This window comes from Leptodactylus fuscus, chromosome 6, assembly GCF_031893055.1.
Source record: "Leptodactylus fuscus isolate aLepFus1 chromosome 6, aLepFus1.hap2, whole genome shotgun sequence".
Classification (NCBI taxonomy): Eukaryota; Metazoa; Chordata; class Amphibia; order Anura; family Leptodactylidae; genus Leptodactylus; species Leptodactylus fuscus.
In genome coordinates, this window is record NC_134270.1 from 169,900,743 (window position 1) to 169,917,118 (window position 16,376).

The window sequence follows — 16,376 nt, forward strand, 5'->3', positions numbered from 1 at the left end:
AAGTAACCCACTGGGGCCCCCAGGTGTGTAGCATTAACCCTTCCTTTGACCTTCCCCAGTGTCCTTTATAATTTGACTCACATGTGCAGTATTGGTGATGTCAAAACTGATATCTCACCGGCACATGTGACCTCTAAAGCCAGGGATTGGCTGCAGCAGTCATGGGTCATGGGACTAGTCCAACCAGAATCGGCAGTGGAGAACACAAAGGACACATCTCCCCAATTTTCTAAGCAGGATTTGTCATTAACAAGTCGGGGAAAGCTGGGTGACTGTGAGTAACCACCCATCTTTTCCAGACGGCAGAACATAAAACCTTAGTCAGAGTTAGACAGTGACATAGAAGCGCTGACGTTGTGTTATTCAGTGATGGGGGGGGCGGGGGTATATTAGTTGTCACCCAGCTTTCCCAGAGACAGACAGATCAGCTGACCAACATGATGAGTGAGCGTTGCAATATCTTGTAATGGGGGGATTATTGGATTAGAGTTTGGACACTTGACCTTCACGATGACTTTAAATCATGACCTTGAAAAGGCAAAGAAAGGTCACAGCCAGCAAAGGCAGGCAGTAATGGAGACTGGCGCCCCCGTCTGTGCAGTTGGTATTCCTTGAATACTTTAAAGCTCCAAATGTTCCTTCCTCGTGGGTAATAGTACATAAATTTCGGGTGGCACAACCACGTGTAGCTGTCGTCTGCCATCCTGAAGCAAGGAGGGGAGAGGTAAGAAAAGATGAGTATAATGATATTACCTAATATATCACTGACTGCCCACAATGGATCATACATCTAACTAGAGCCCTGCCAGGACCTTCCTCCTCATCGGATCCAAGGCAAAACTTAAGCTTGGGGAATGTCTGCTTTCTTCCCTTTACAAATCTAAGTGTAGGAAGCAAAAGATGGGTAAACACAATGACTTATAGGTACAATGTTGTGCAAAAGTTTTAGGCAGACATGGGGGGGGGGGAACACTTTAAGGGTCAGTTCACACAAAGGAATTTGCCAGAATTCCTTCTGAATCTGCCGTTTGTTGTTTTCATTGGAAAGCAGAGATCGCAACAGGATGCGGAAAAAAAAAGCGTCCTGCTCAATCTTGTCGCGGATTCCACTCGCAGGGTCCACGGCTCGAGACTTCCTCCTGATTAGACCATTCATCCAGGCCTAAGCAGGAGCGGTATGCCACGGCGGAATGCTGACGCAGTGCACCGCCATCCAGTTGTGGGGCCAAGTTTAGGGCCTAGTCAGGAAGGAGGTGTTGCGAGGCTGAATCAGCCACGGAATCCGCCTGAAGAAAGGTCATGTCACTAGCGGTAAAAATCCACTAGTGGAAAAAAAAGAGCTAGCTGAATACATAGAAGTCTAGGGTGAGGCGTTTTTTTGGAGGTGGATTGTGGCACGGATTCAGCGTCAAAATCCTCGCCAAAAAACTCTGTGTCCATTGACCCTGAATGTTGCCTTTTTTCCGCCAGCTGAAAAAATCTGCTACTGACTCCCATTGGGAGGCGTTTTTTTTCGGGCAGATTTTGAGGCTAATTCCACGTCAAAATCTGCCTGCAAAAAAGTTCATGTAAACATACCCCAAGATAAGAAAATGGAAGTGTTACTAGTTTATTTTTGTACAATACTGTACATGAAGGGGCGAGAAGATGAAGGAGGATAGTCCAGGTGGATAGTCCAGGGGGGTAATCCAGGGGGATAGTCCAGGGGGACCAGACTTGGGTTTAGATAATTACCTGTGGTTTTCGTCACTTGAGATATGCACTTGGTCTCCGATCCGGTGCAGTCCATGTAGGTGTCAGAGTCGCAGGGGGACTCGCTTAAAGTCTGGCAGGTCTTGCACGTAACGCCGTTCTTCTCTGAGGTTGTGGACGGCACTGGCATTGGAGATAAAGAAGGCAGAAATTCAGGAAACCGAGGCTGGCCATGCATATGCACTATCTGTCAGCTATCCCTACAGAATACCCCTGCACATGCATGCCTGGCCAGGACTAATAAAGTGACATAAGCCGACATAGGCCCCTGATGGGGCTGAAACTGAATGTGTCCCTGGAAAATGCCCTATTGGATAAACCACTTTTTTTACATTAAAGATATTTTTGAATAATTTTTTGATGATAACTTTCCATGTTTCCATTGATATATATATATATATATATATATATATATATATATATATATATATATACTGTGTATATATATATATATATATATATATATATATATATATATATATATATATATAAAAATCCTAAAAATCTTACAAATACAACCCCGAGCTCCAACCACCAGCCTGCAGGCTGTGAGGACGCCTCAGCCAACCAGGTCCTTGTGCATTTGGGTACCCTGAAAGAGAATCCATGGGTCCAGTCTTCCATGTTGGCCTCCCTCGGGTCCCTAAGGCCTGTTCACATGGGGAGCGGATGGGCGGATTTTGGCACAGGAAGCTGCATTACTCTCGGGCCAAAATGCGCCAGCCACAACTGCTGTGGCTTCCGAAAGTTGCGGCTTCCCCTTCCGAAGTAGGCTCAAATGAATGGGCATGGTCCGGAGGGTGCTGCTGGGAGGCGGACGCGGGGCTGAATCAGCTGCGGAGTCTGCCTCAAGAAAGGACAAGAAAGTAGCCTGGTGGTCTACATAGACCTCCATTGTGAGGTGGCGAATTATGACATGGATTCAGCGCCGTAATCCGCCCCCTCATGCCCTGTGTGAACTAGCCCTAAGAGACGCGGTGAGGTTCTCCATGAATGGATAGTAGGAAATGAAGACGGTCTGCAACTCACCGAATCTTCTAAAATGTAATTCTTTAATGTATCTTCATTAAAAGACAGATTCCAAATAATAAAAAAAGGGTAAGAGTAGGGGAAAACACACATTGTAACTTTAAAATAGCCGCTGACGCGTTTCGGGGTTTAAGTCCCCTTAATCATAGGGTGTTAAGCTTTGGCGTGACTCACATATGTTCATCTGTTTCACATTGTGTTAATTACCTAAGACTTGGTCTTGTCTGCGGACACTCTGTTAGTAAAGTTTTCTAAAATCTAAAAAAGTATGTGACTCTTTTTGTTATACTCTACCCAAATTTTCACAAAACCCAATACATAGGTCATACGTTACTTAAACCAACCGATACGGGCTTGGTATCAAATATCTTGTGTATTCCCTGGTTATTTTCTATTGACGTACTTTACTGGTGCTTGCGGAATATTCTACATTCATCTCTTCTATTTCTAATTTACATATTATCCTACTTATATATAACCCCTAGCATAGCGGAGAAATCCTATGGGAAATAGCGCAATATGCGTACTCATTCACTAAACATCGCTAGAGAACATCTAGGGTATTAATGAATAGAAAGATTGACCATTGGGTTGGGCCACCCAATCACGTGGTCTAAAGAGCCAATCCTGTTCAGGCTATGAGTGATAGTAATTAGAGATGAGCGAACACTAAAATGTTCGAGGTTCGAAATTCGATTCGAACAGCCACTCACTGTTCGAGTGTTCGATTGGGTTTCAAACCCCATTATAGTCTATGGGGAACATAAACTCGTTAAGGGGGAAACCCAAATCCGTGTCTGGAGGGTCACCAAGTCCACTATGACACCCCAGGAAATGATGCCAACACCCTGGAATGACACTGGGACAGCAGGGGAAGCATGTCTGGGGGCATAAAAGTCACTTTATTTCATGGAAATCCCTGTCAGTTTGCGATTTTCGCAAGGTAACTTTTCCCCATAGAAATGCATTGGCCAGTGCTGATTGGCCAGAGTACGGAACTCGACCAATCAGCGCTGGCTCTGCTGGAGGAGGCGGAGTCTAAGATCGCTCCACACCAGTCTCCATTCAGGTCCGACCTTAGACTCCGCCTCCTCCGGCAGAGCCAGCGCTGATTGGCCGAAGGCTGGCCAATGCATTCCTATGCGAATGCAGAGACTTAGCAGTGCTGAGCCAGTTCTGCTCAACTACACATCTGATGCACACTCGGCACTGCTACATCAGATGTAGCAATCTGATGTAGCAGAGCCGAGGGTGCACTAGAACCCCTGTGCAAACTCAGTTCACGCTAATAGAATGCATTGGCCAGCGCTGATTGGCCAATGCATTCTATTAGCCCGATGAAGTAGAGCTGAATGTGTGTGCTAAGCACACACATTCAGCACTGCTTCATCACGCTAATACAATGCATTAGCCAGTGCTGATTGGCCAGAGTACGGAATTTGGCCAATCAGCGCTGGCTCTGCTGGAGGAGGCGGAGTCTAAGGTCGGACCTGAATGGAGACTGGTGTGGAGCGATCTTAGACTCCGCCTCCTCCAGCAGAGCCAGCGCTGATTGGCCGAATTCCGTACTCTGGCCAATCAGCGCTGGCCAATGCATTCTATTAGCTTGATGAAGCAGAGTGTGCACAAGGGTTCAAGCGCACCCTCGGCTCTGATGTAGCAGAGCCGAGGGTGCACAAGGGTTCAAGTGCACCCTCGGCTCTGATGTAGCAGAGCCGAGGGTGCACAAGGGTTCAAGTGCACCCTCGGCTCTCCTACATCAGAGCCGAGGGTGCGCTTGAACCCTTGTGCAGCCTCGGCTCTGCTACATCAGAGCCGAGGGTGCGCTTGAACCCTTGTGCACACTCTGCTTCATCAAGCTAATAGAATGCATTGGCCAGCGCTGATTGGCCAGAGTACGGAATTCGGCCAATCAGCGCTGGTCAATGCATCCCTATGGGAAAAAGTTTATCTCACAAAAATCACAATTACACACCCGATAGAGCCCCAAAAAGTTATTTTTAATAACATTCCCCCCTAAATAAAGGTTATCCCTAGCTATCCCTGCCTGTACAGCTATCCCTGTCTCATAGTCACAAAGTTCACATTCTCATATGACCCGGATTTGAAATCCACTATTCGTCTAAAATGGAGGTCACCTGATTTCGGCAGCCAATTACTTTTTCCAATTTTTTTCAATGCCCCCGGTGTCGTAGTTCCTGTCCCACCTCCCCTGCGCTGTTATTGGTGCAAAAAAGGCACCAGGGAAGGTGGGAGGGGAATCGAGTAATGGCGCACTTTACCACGCGGTGTTCGATTCGATTCGAACATGGCGAACACCCTGATATCCGATCGAACATGTGTTCGATAGAACACTGTTCGCTCATCTCTAATAGTAATACAACATTTATGAATGGACTCTATTTGGCCCATCCCACAGGGTCACGTGGTTTAACCCTTTCCCGCCGATGGCATTTTTTGATTTTCGTTTTTCGTTTTTGACTCCCCTCCTTCTAAACCCCATAACTTTTTTATTTCTCCGCTCCCAGAGCCATATGAGGTCTTAATTTTTGCGGGACAAATTTTTCTTCATGATGCCACCATTAATTATTCTATATCATGTACTGGAAGCAGGGAAAAAATTCAGAATGGGGGGGGGGATTTGAAGAAAAAATGCATTTCTGCGACTTTCTTACAGGCTTGTTTTACGGCGTTCACTGTGCAGCCAAAATGACCTGTCCCCTGTATTCTGTGTTCCAGTACGGTAAAGAGAGAATTTGCAGACAAGCCTGGGAGCCTGTACAAGGCTCCCAGCTGTCATGGCAACGTGACGTCAGCCCTGGAGCATGCTCCTGGAGCCGGCGATCCTGGGCAAAATGGCGGCGCCCATGCGCCGCCGCGAAAATGGCGCTTCCGGCGCAGGGGTTAATGCCTCCGATCGGTCCGGGGACCAATCGGAGGCATTAGAGCCGGTTGTCTACTGCTTAAAGCAGTAGACACCCGGCGGCTATGGCGGCTGCCAGGCTCCCGCCGGGGTCCTCCGGGGTCACGTGATTATTCCCTCAGTGGCCCCTGCACACAGTATTATGCCCCAAAGTGGCCCCTGCACACAGTATTATGTCCCATAGTGGCCCCTGCACACGTTATTTTCCCCCCATAGTGGCCCCTGCACACAGTATTATCCCCCATAGTGGCCCCTGCACACAGTATTATGTCCCATAGTGCCCCTGCACACAGTATTATGCCCCATAGTGGCCCCTGCACAGTATTATCCCCCATAGTGGCCCTTGCACACAGTATTATGCCCTATAGTGGCCTCTGCACACAGTATTATACCCCATAGTGGCCCCTGCACACAGTATTATGTCCCATAGTGCCCCTGCACACAGTATTATGTCCCATAGTGGCCCCTGCACACAGTATTATCCCCCATAGTGGCCCCTGCACACAGTATTATGTCCCATAGTGCCCCTGCACACAGTATTATGCCCCATAGTGGCCCCTGCACACAGTATTATGCCCTATAGTGGCCTCTGCACACAGTATTATACCCCATAGTGGCCATTGCACACAGTATTATCCCTCATAGTGGCCCCTGCACAGTATCATCCCCCATAGTGGCCCCTGAACACAGTATTATCCCCCATAGTGGCACTGCATACAGTATTATCCCCCATAGTGGCCCCAGCATACAGTATTATCCCCCATAGTGGCCCTTGCACACAGTATTATCCCCCATAGTGGCCCTTGCACACAGTATTATGCCCTATAGTGGCCTCTGCACACAGTATTATCCCTCATAGTGGCCCCTGCACAGTATCATCCCCCATAGTGGCCCCTGAACACAGTATTATCCCCCATAGTGGCACTGCATACAGTATTATCCCCCATAGTGGCCCCAGCATACAGCATTATCCCCCATAGTGGCCCTTGCACACAGTATTATGTCCCATAGTGCCCCTGCACACAGTATTATCCGCCATAGTCGCCCCTGCACACAGTATTATCCCCCATAGTGGCCCTTGCACACAGTATTATGCCCTATAGTGGCCCCTGCACACAGCATTATCCCCCATAGTGGCCCCTGCACAATATCATCCCCCATAGTGGCCCATGCACACAGTATTATCCCCCATAGTGGCCCTTGCACACAGTATTATGCCCTATAGTGGCCTCTGCACACAGTATTATCCCCATAGTGGCCCCAGCACACAGTATTATGTCCCATAGTGGCCCCTGCACAGTATCATCCCCCATAGTGGCACCTGCACACAGTATTATGTCCCATAGTGGCCCCTACACACAGTATTATGTCCCATAGTGGCCCCTGCACACAGTATTATGCCCCATAGTGGCCCCTGCACACAGTATTATCCCCCATAGTGGCCCTTGCACACCGTATTATCCCCCATAGTGGCCCCTGCATACAGTATTATGCCCATAGTGACCCCTGCACACAGTATTATCCCCCATAGTGGCCCCTGCACACAGTATTATCCCCCATAGTGGCCCTTGCACACTGTATTATCCCCCATAGTGGCCCTTGCACACAGTATTATGTCCCATAGTGCCCCTGCACACAGTATTATCCGCCATAGTCGCCCCTGCACACAGTATTATCCCCCATAGTGGCCCCTGCACACAGTATTATCCCCTATAGTGGCCCCTGCACACAGTATTATGCCCCATAGTGACCCCTGCACACAGTATTATGTCCCATAATGGCCCCTGCACACAGTATTATCCCCCATAGTGGCCCCTGCACACAGTATTATCCCCCATAGTGGCCCCTGCACAGTATCATCCCCCATAGTGGCCCCTGCAAACAGTATTATCCCCCATAGTGGCCCTTGCACACAGTATTATGCCCTATAGTGGCCCCTGCACACAGTATTATCCCCCATAGTGGCCATTGCACACAGTATTATCCCCCATAGTGGCCCCTGCACAGTATCATCCCCCATAGTGGCCCATGCACACAGTATTATCCCCCATAGTGGCCTCTGCACACAGTATTATCCCCCATAGTGGCCCCTGCACAGTATCATCCCCCATAGTGGCACCTGCACACAGTATTATGTCCCATAGTGGCCCCTGCACACAGTATTATGCGCCGCCGCGAAAATGGCGCTTCCGGCGCAGGGGTTAATGCCTCCGATCGGTCCGGGGACCAATCGGAGGCATTAGAGCCGGTTGTCTACTGCTTAAAGCAGTAGACACCCGGCGGCTATGGCGGCTGCCAGGCTCCCGCCGGGGTCCTCCGGGGTCACGTGATTATTCCCTCAGTGGCCCCTGCACACAGTATTATGCCCCAAAGTGGCCCCTGCACACAGTATTATGTCCCATAGTGGCCCCTGCACACGTTATTTTCCCCCCATAGTGGCCCCTGCACACAGTATTATCCCCCATAGTGGCCCCTGCACACAGTATTATGTCCCATAGTGCCCCTGCACACAGTATTATGTCCCATAGTGGCCCCTGCACACAGTATTATCCCCCATAGTGGCCCCTGCACACAGTATTATGTCCCATAGTGCCCCTGCACACAGTATTATGCCCCATAGTGGCCCCTGCACAGTATTATCCCCCATAGTGGCCCTTGCACACAGTATTATGCCCTATAGTGGCCTCTGCACACAGTATTATACCCCATAGTGGCCCCTGCACACAGTATTATGTCCCATAGTGCCCCTGCACACAGTATTATGTCCCATAGTGGCCCCTGCACACAGTATTATCCCCCATAGTGGCCCCTGCACACAGTATTATGTCCCATAGTGCCCCTGCACACAGTATTATGCCCCATAGTGGCCCCTGCACACAGTATTATGCCCTATAGTGGCCTCTGCACACAGTATTATACCCCATAGTGGCCATTGCACACAGTATTATCCCTCATAGTGGCCCCTGCACAGTATCATCCCCCATAGTGGCCCCTGAACACAGTATTATCCCCCATAGTGGCACTGCATACAGTATTATCCCCCATAGTGGCCCCAGCATACAGTATTATCCCCCATAGTGGCCCTTGCACACAGTATTATCCCCCATAGTGGCCCTTGCACACAGTATTATGCCCTATAGTGGCCTCTGCACACAGTATTATCCCTCATAGTGGCCCCTGCACAGTATCATCCCCCATAGTGGCCCCTGAACACAGTATTATCCCCCATAGTGGCACTGCATACAGTATTATCCCCCATAGTGGCCCCAGCATACAGCATTATCCCCCATAGTGGCCCTTGCACACAGTATTATGTCCCATAGTGCCCCTGCACACAGTATTATCCGCCATAGTCGCCCCTGCACACAGTATTATCCCCCATAGTGGCCCTTGCACACAGTATTATGCCCTATAGTGGCCCCTGCACACAGCATTATCCCCCATAGTGGCCCCTGCACAATATCATCCCCCATAGTGGCCCATGCACACAGTATTATCCCCCATAGTGGCCCTTGCACACAGTATTATGCCCTATAGTGGCCTCTGCACACAGTATTATCCCCATAGTGGCCCCAGCACACAGTATTATGTCCCATAGTGGCCCCTGCACAGTATCATCCCCCATAGTGGCACCTGCACACAGTATTATGTCCCATAGTGGCCCCTACACACAGTATTATGTCCCATAGTGGCCCCTGCACACAGTATTATGCCCCATAGTGGCCCCTGCACACAGTATTATCCCCCATAGTGGCCCTTGCACACCGTATTATCCCCCATAGTGGCCCCTGCATACAGTATTATGCCCATAGTGACCCCTGCACACAGTATTATCCCCCATAGTGGCCCCTGCACACAGTATTATCCCCCATAGTGGCCCTTGCACACTGTATTATCCCCCATAGTGGCCCTTGCACACAGTATTATGTCCCATAGTGCCCCTGCACACAGTATTATCCGCCATAGTCGCCCCTGCACACAGTATTATCCCCCATAGTGGCCCCTGCACACAGTATTATCCCCTATAGTGGCCCCTGCACACAGTATTATGCCCCATAGTGACCCCTGCACACAGTATTATGTCCCATAATGGCCCCTGCACACAGTATTATCCCCCATAGTGGCCCCTGCACACAGTATTATCCCCCATAGTGGCCCCTGCACAGTATCATCCCCCATAGTGGCCCCTGCAAACAGTATTATCCCCCATAGTGGCCCTTGCACACAGTATTATGCCCTATAGTGGCCCCTGCACACAGTATTATCCCCCATAGTGGCCATTGCACACAGTATTATCCCCCATAGTGGCCCCTGCACAGTATCATCCCCCATAGTGGCCCATGCACACAGTATTATCCCCCATAGTGGCCTCTGCACACAGTATTATCCCCCATAGTGGCCCCTGCACAGTATCATCCCCCATAGTGGCACCTGCACACAGTATTATGTCCCATAGTGGCCCCTGCACACAGTATTATGCCCCATAGTGGCCCCTGCACACAGTATTATGTCCCATAGTGGCCCCTGCACACAGTATTATCCCCCATAGTGGTCCCTGCACAGTATCATCCCCCATAGTGGCCCCTGCACACAGTATTATCCCCCATAGTGGCCCTTGCACACAGTATTATCCCCCATAGTGGCCCCTGCACAAAGTATTATGCCCCATAGTGACCCCTATACACAGTATTATCCCCCATAGTGGCCCCTGCACACAGTATTATGTCCCATAGTGGCCCCTGCACACAGTATTATGTCCCATAGTGGCCCCTGCACACAGTATTATGTCCCATAGTGGCCCCTGCACACAGTATTATCCCCCATAGTGGCCCATGCACACAGTATTATCCCCCATAGTGGCCCCTGCACACAGTATTATCCCCCATAGTGGCCCCTGCACACAGTATTATCCCCTATAGTGGCCCCTGCACAGTATCATCCCCCATAGTGGCCCCTGCACACAGTATTATCCCCCATAGTGGCCCTTGCACACAGTATTATGCCCTATAGTGGCCCCTGCACACAGTATTATCCCCCATAGTGGCCCCTGCACACAGTATTATCCCCCATAGTGGCCCCTGCACAGTATAATCCCCCATAGTGGCCCATGCACACAGTATTATCCCCCATATTGGCCCCTGCACACAGTATTATGCCCCATAGTGGCCCCTGCACACATTATTTTCCCCCCATAGTGGCCCCTGCACACAGTATTATCCCCCATAGTGGCCCCTGCACACAGTATTATGTCCCATAGTGGCCCCTGCACACAGTATTATCCCCCATGGTGGCCCCTGAACACAGTATTATCCCCCATAGTGGCACTGCATACAGTATTATCCCCCATAGTGGCCCCTGCACACAGTATTATCCCCCATAGTGGCCCTTTCACACAGTATTATGTCCCATAGTGCCCCTGCACACAGTATTATCCGCCATAGTCGCCCCTGCACACAGTATTATCCCCCATAGTGGCCCTTGCACACAGTATTATGCCCTATAGTGGCCCCTGCACACAGTATTATCCCCCATAGTGGCCCCTGCACACAGTATTATCCCCCATAGTGGCCCATGCACACAGTATTATCCCCCATAGTGGCCCTTGCACACAGTATTATGCCCTATAGTGGCCTCTGCACACAGTATTATCCCCATAGTGCCCCCTACACAAAGTATTATGCCCCATAGTGGCCATTGCACACAGTATCATCCCCCATAGTGGCACCTGCACACAGTATTATGTCCCATAGTGGCCCCTGCACACAGTATTATGCCCCATAGTGGCCCCTGCACACAGTATTATCCCCCATAGTGGCCCTTGCACACCGTATTATCCCCCGTAGTGGCCCCTGCATACAGTATTATGCCCATAGTGACCCCTGCACACAGTATTATCCCCATAGTGGCCCCTGCACACAGTATTATCCCCCATAGTGGCCCTTGCACACTGTATTATCTCCCATAGTGGCCCTTGCACATAGTATTATGTCCCATAGTGCCCCTGCACACAGTATTATCCGCCATAGTCGCCCCTGCACACAGTATTATGTCCCATAGTGGCCCCTGCACACAGTATTATCCCCCATAGTGGCCCCTGCACACAGTATTATCCCCCATAGTGGCCCCTGCACAGTATCATCCCCCATAGTGGCCCCTGCACACAGTATTATCCCCCATAGTGGCCCTTGCACACAGTATTATGCCCTATAGTGGCCCCTGCACACAGTATTATCCCCCATAGTGGCCCCTGCACACAGTATTATCCCCCATAGTGGCCTCTGCACACAGTATTATCCCCCATAGTGGCCCCTGCACAGTATCATCCCCCATAGTGGCACCTGCACACAGTATTATGTCCCATAGTGGCCCCTGCACACAGTATTATGCCCCATAGTGGCACCTGCACACAGTATTATGTCCCATAGTGGCCCCTGCACACAGTATTATCCCCCATAGTGGTCCCTGCACAGTATCATCCCCCATAGTGGCCCCTGCACACAGTATTATCCCCCATAGTGCCCCTTGCACACAGTATTATCCCCCATAGTGGCCCCTGCACAAAGTATTATGCCCCATAGTGACCCCTATACACAGTATTATCCCCCATAGTGGCCCCTGCACACAGTATTATGTCCCAAAGTGGCCCCTGTACACAGTATTATGCCCCATAGTGGCCCCTGCACACAGTATTATGTCCCATAGTGGCCCCTGCACACAGTATTATCCCCCATAGTGGCCCATGCACACAGTATTATCCCCCATAGTGGCCCCTGCACACAGTATTATGTCCCATAGTGGCCCCTGCACACAGTATTATCCCCCATAGTGGCCCCTGCACACAGTATTATCCCCCATAGTGGCCCCTGCACAGTATCATCCCCCATAGTGGCCCCTGCACACAGTATTATCCCCCATAGTGGCCCTTGCACACAGTATTATGCCCTATAGTGGCCCCTGCACACAGTATTATCCCCCATAGTGGCCCCTGCACACAGTATTATGCCCCATAGTGGCCCCTGCACAGTATAATCCCCCATAGTGGCCCATGCACACAGTATTATCCCCCATAGTGGCCCTTGCACACAGTATTATGCCCTATAGTGGCCTCTGCACACAGTATTATCCCCATAGTGGCCCCTACACAAAGTATTATGCCCCATAGTGGCCATTGCACACAGTATTATCCCTCATAGTGGCCCCTGCACAGTATCATCCCCCATAGTGGCACCTGCACACAGTATTATGTCCCATAGTGGCCCCTGCACACAGTATTATGTCCCATAGTGGCCCCTGCACACAGTATTATGTCCCATAGTGGCCCCTGCATACAGTATTATCCTCCATAGTGGCCCTTGCACACAGTATTATGTCCCATAGTGGCCCCTACACAAAGTATTATGCCCCATAGTGGCCATTGCACACCGTATTATCCCCCATAGTGGCATCTGCACACAGTATTATGTCCCATAGTGGCCCCTGCACACAGTATTATGTCCCATAGTGGCCCCTGCACACAGTATTATGCCCCATAGTGGCCCCTGCACACAGTATTATCCCCCATAGTGGCCCTTGCACACCGTATTTTCCCCCATAGTGGCCCTTGCACACAGTATTATGTCCCATAGTGCCCCTGCACACAGTATTATCCGCCATAGTCGCCCCTGCACACAGTATTATCCCCCATAGTGGCCCCTGCACACAGTATTATCCCCCATAGTGGCCCCTGCACACAGTATTATGCCCCATAGTGACCCCTGCACACAGTATTATGTCCCATAGTGGCCCCTGCACACAGTATTATCCCCCATAGTGGCCCCTGCACACAGTATTATCCCCCATAGTGGCCCCTGCACAGTATCATCCCCCATAGTGGCCCCTGCACACAGTATTATCCCCCATAGTGGCCCTTGCACAAAGTATTATGCCCTATAGTGGCCCCTGCACACAGTATTATGTCCCATAGTGGCCCCTGCACACAGTATTATGCCCCATAGTGGCCCCTGCACACAGTATTATCCCCCATAGTGGCCCATGCACACAGTATTATCCCCCATAGTGGCCTCTGCACACAGTATTATCCCCCATAGTGGCCCCTGCACAGTATCATCCCCCATAGTGGCACCTGCACACAGTATTATGTCCCATAGTGGCCCCTGCACACAGTATTATGCCCCGTAGTGGCCCCTGCACACAGTATTATGTCCCATAGTGGCCCCTGCACACAGTATTATCCCCCATAGTGGTCCCTGCACAGTATCATCCCCCATAGTGGCCCCTGCACACAGTATTATCCCCCATAGTGGCCCTTGCACACAGTATTATCCCCCATAGTGGCCCCTGCACAAAGTATTATGCCCCATAGTGACCCCTATACACAGTATTATCCCCATAGTGGCCCCTGCACACAGTATTATGTCCCATAGTGACCCCTGCACACAGTATTATGCCCCATAGTGGCCCCTGCACACAGTATTATGTCCCATAGTGGCCCCTGCACACAGTATTATCCCCCATGGTGGCCCATGCACACAGTATTATCCCCCATAGTGGCCCCTGCACACAGTATTATCCCCCATAGTGGCCCCTGCACACAGTATTATCCCCCATAGGGGCCCCTGCACAGTATCATCCCCCATAGTGGCCCCTGCACACAGTATTATCCCCCATAGTGGCCCTTGCACACAGTATTATGCCCTATAGTGGCCCCTGCACACAGTATTATCCCCCATAGTGGCCCCTGCACACAGTATTATCCCCCATAGTGGCCCCTGCACAGTATAATCCCCCATAGTGGCCCATGCACACAGTATTATCCCCCATAGTGGCCCCTGCACACAGTATTATGCCCCATAGTGGCCCCTGCACACATTATTTTCCCCCAATAATGGCCCCTGCACACAGTATTATCCCCCATAGTGGCCCCTGCACACAGTATTATGCCCCATAGTGACCCCTGCATACAGTATTATCCCCCATAGTGGCCCCTGCACACAGTATTATGTCCCATAGTGCCCCTGCACACAGTATTATGCCCCATAGTGGCCCCTGCACAGTATCATCCCCCATAGTGGCCCATGCACACAGTATTATCCCCCACAGTGGCCCTTGCACACAGTATTATGCCCTATAGTGGCCTCTGCACACAGTATTATGTCCCATAGTGGCCCCTACACAAAGTATTATGCCCCATAGTGGCCATTGCACACAGTATTATCCCTCATAGTGGCCCCTGCACAGTATCATCCCCCATAGTGGCACCTGCACACAGTATTATGTCCCATAGTGGCCCCTGCACACAGTATTATGTCCCATAGTGGCCCCTGCACACAGTATTATGCCCCATAGTGGCCCCTGCACACATTATTATCCCCCATAGTGGCACCTGCACACAGTATTATGTCCCATAGTGGCCCCTGCACACAGTATTATGTCCCATAGTGGCCCCTGCACACAGTATTATGCCCCATAGTGGCCCCTGCACACAGTATCATCCCCCATAGTGGCCCCTGCACACAGTATTATCCCCCATAGTGGGCCCTGCACACAGTATTATGCCCCATAGTGACCCCTGCACACAGTATTACGTCCCATAGTGGCCCCTGCACACAGTATTATCCCCCATAGTGGCCCCTGCACACAGTATTATCCCCCATAGCGGCCCCTGCACACAGTATTATCCCCCATAGTGGCCCCTGCATACAGTATTATCCCCCATAGTGGCCCTTGCACACAGTATTATGTCCCATAGTGACCCCTGCACACAGTATTATGTCCCATAGTGGCCCTTGCACACAGTATTATGCCCTATAGTGACCCCTGCACACAGTATTATGTCCCATAGTGCCCCTGCACACAGTATTATCCGCCATAGTCGCCCCTGCACACAGTATTATCCCCCATAGTGGCCCTTGCACACAGTATTATGCCCTATAGTGGCCCCTGTACACAGTATTATCCCCCATAGTGGCCCCTGCACACAGTATTATCCCCCATAGTGGCCCCTGCACAGTATCATCCCTCATAGTGGCCCATGCACACAGTATTATCCCCCATAGTGGCCCTTGCACACAGTATTATGCCCTATAGTGGCCTCTGCACACAGTATTATCCCCATAGTGGCCCCTACACAAAGTATTATGCCCCATAGTGGCCATTGCACACAGTATTATCCCCCATAGTGGCACCTGCACACAGTATTATGTCCCATAGTGGCCCCTGCACACAGTATTATGTCCCATAGTGGCCCCTGCACACAGTATTATGCCCCATAGTGGCCCCTCCACACAGTATTATCCCCCATAGTGGCCCTTGCACATCGTATTATCCCCCATAGTGGCCCCTGCATACAGTATTATGCCCATAGTGACCCCTGCACACAGTATTATCCCCCATAGTGGCCCCTGCACACAGTATTATCCCCCATAGTGGCCCTTGCACACCGTATTATCCCCCATAGTGGCCCTTGCACACAGTATTATGTCCCATAGTGCCCCTGCACACAGTATTATCCGCCATAGTCGCCCCTGCACACAGTATTATGTCCCATAGTGGCCCCTGCACACAGTATTATCCCCCATAGTGGCCCCTGCACACAGTATTATCCCCCATAGTGGCCCCTGCACAGTATCATCCCCTATAGTGGCCCCTGCACACAGTATTATCCCCCATAGTG

At 50.7% G+C, this 16,376-nt stretch overlaps 1 protein-coding gene across 1 annotated transcript in view; it reads right to left on the reverse strand.

The window, feature by feature from the left end:
* Positions 1–344: 344 nt before the first annotated feature.
* The window catches only part of LOC142209166 (uncharacterized), a 39,749-nt gene continuing 23,717 nt past the window's right edge, over positions 345–16,376 (reverse strand). Inside the window, exons 5-6 of the mRNA XM_075278098.1 lie at positions 1,735–1,875; positions 345–704 (exon numbers count right to left, since the gene is read on the reverse strand). Coding sequence (XP_075134199.1) covers positions 517–704; positions 1,735–1,875 — 329 coding nt within the window. The 3' untranslated portion in view covers positions 345–516. The remainder of the gene's footprint in view (positions 705–1,734; positions 1,876–16,376) is intronic.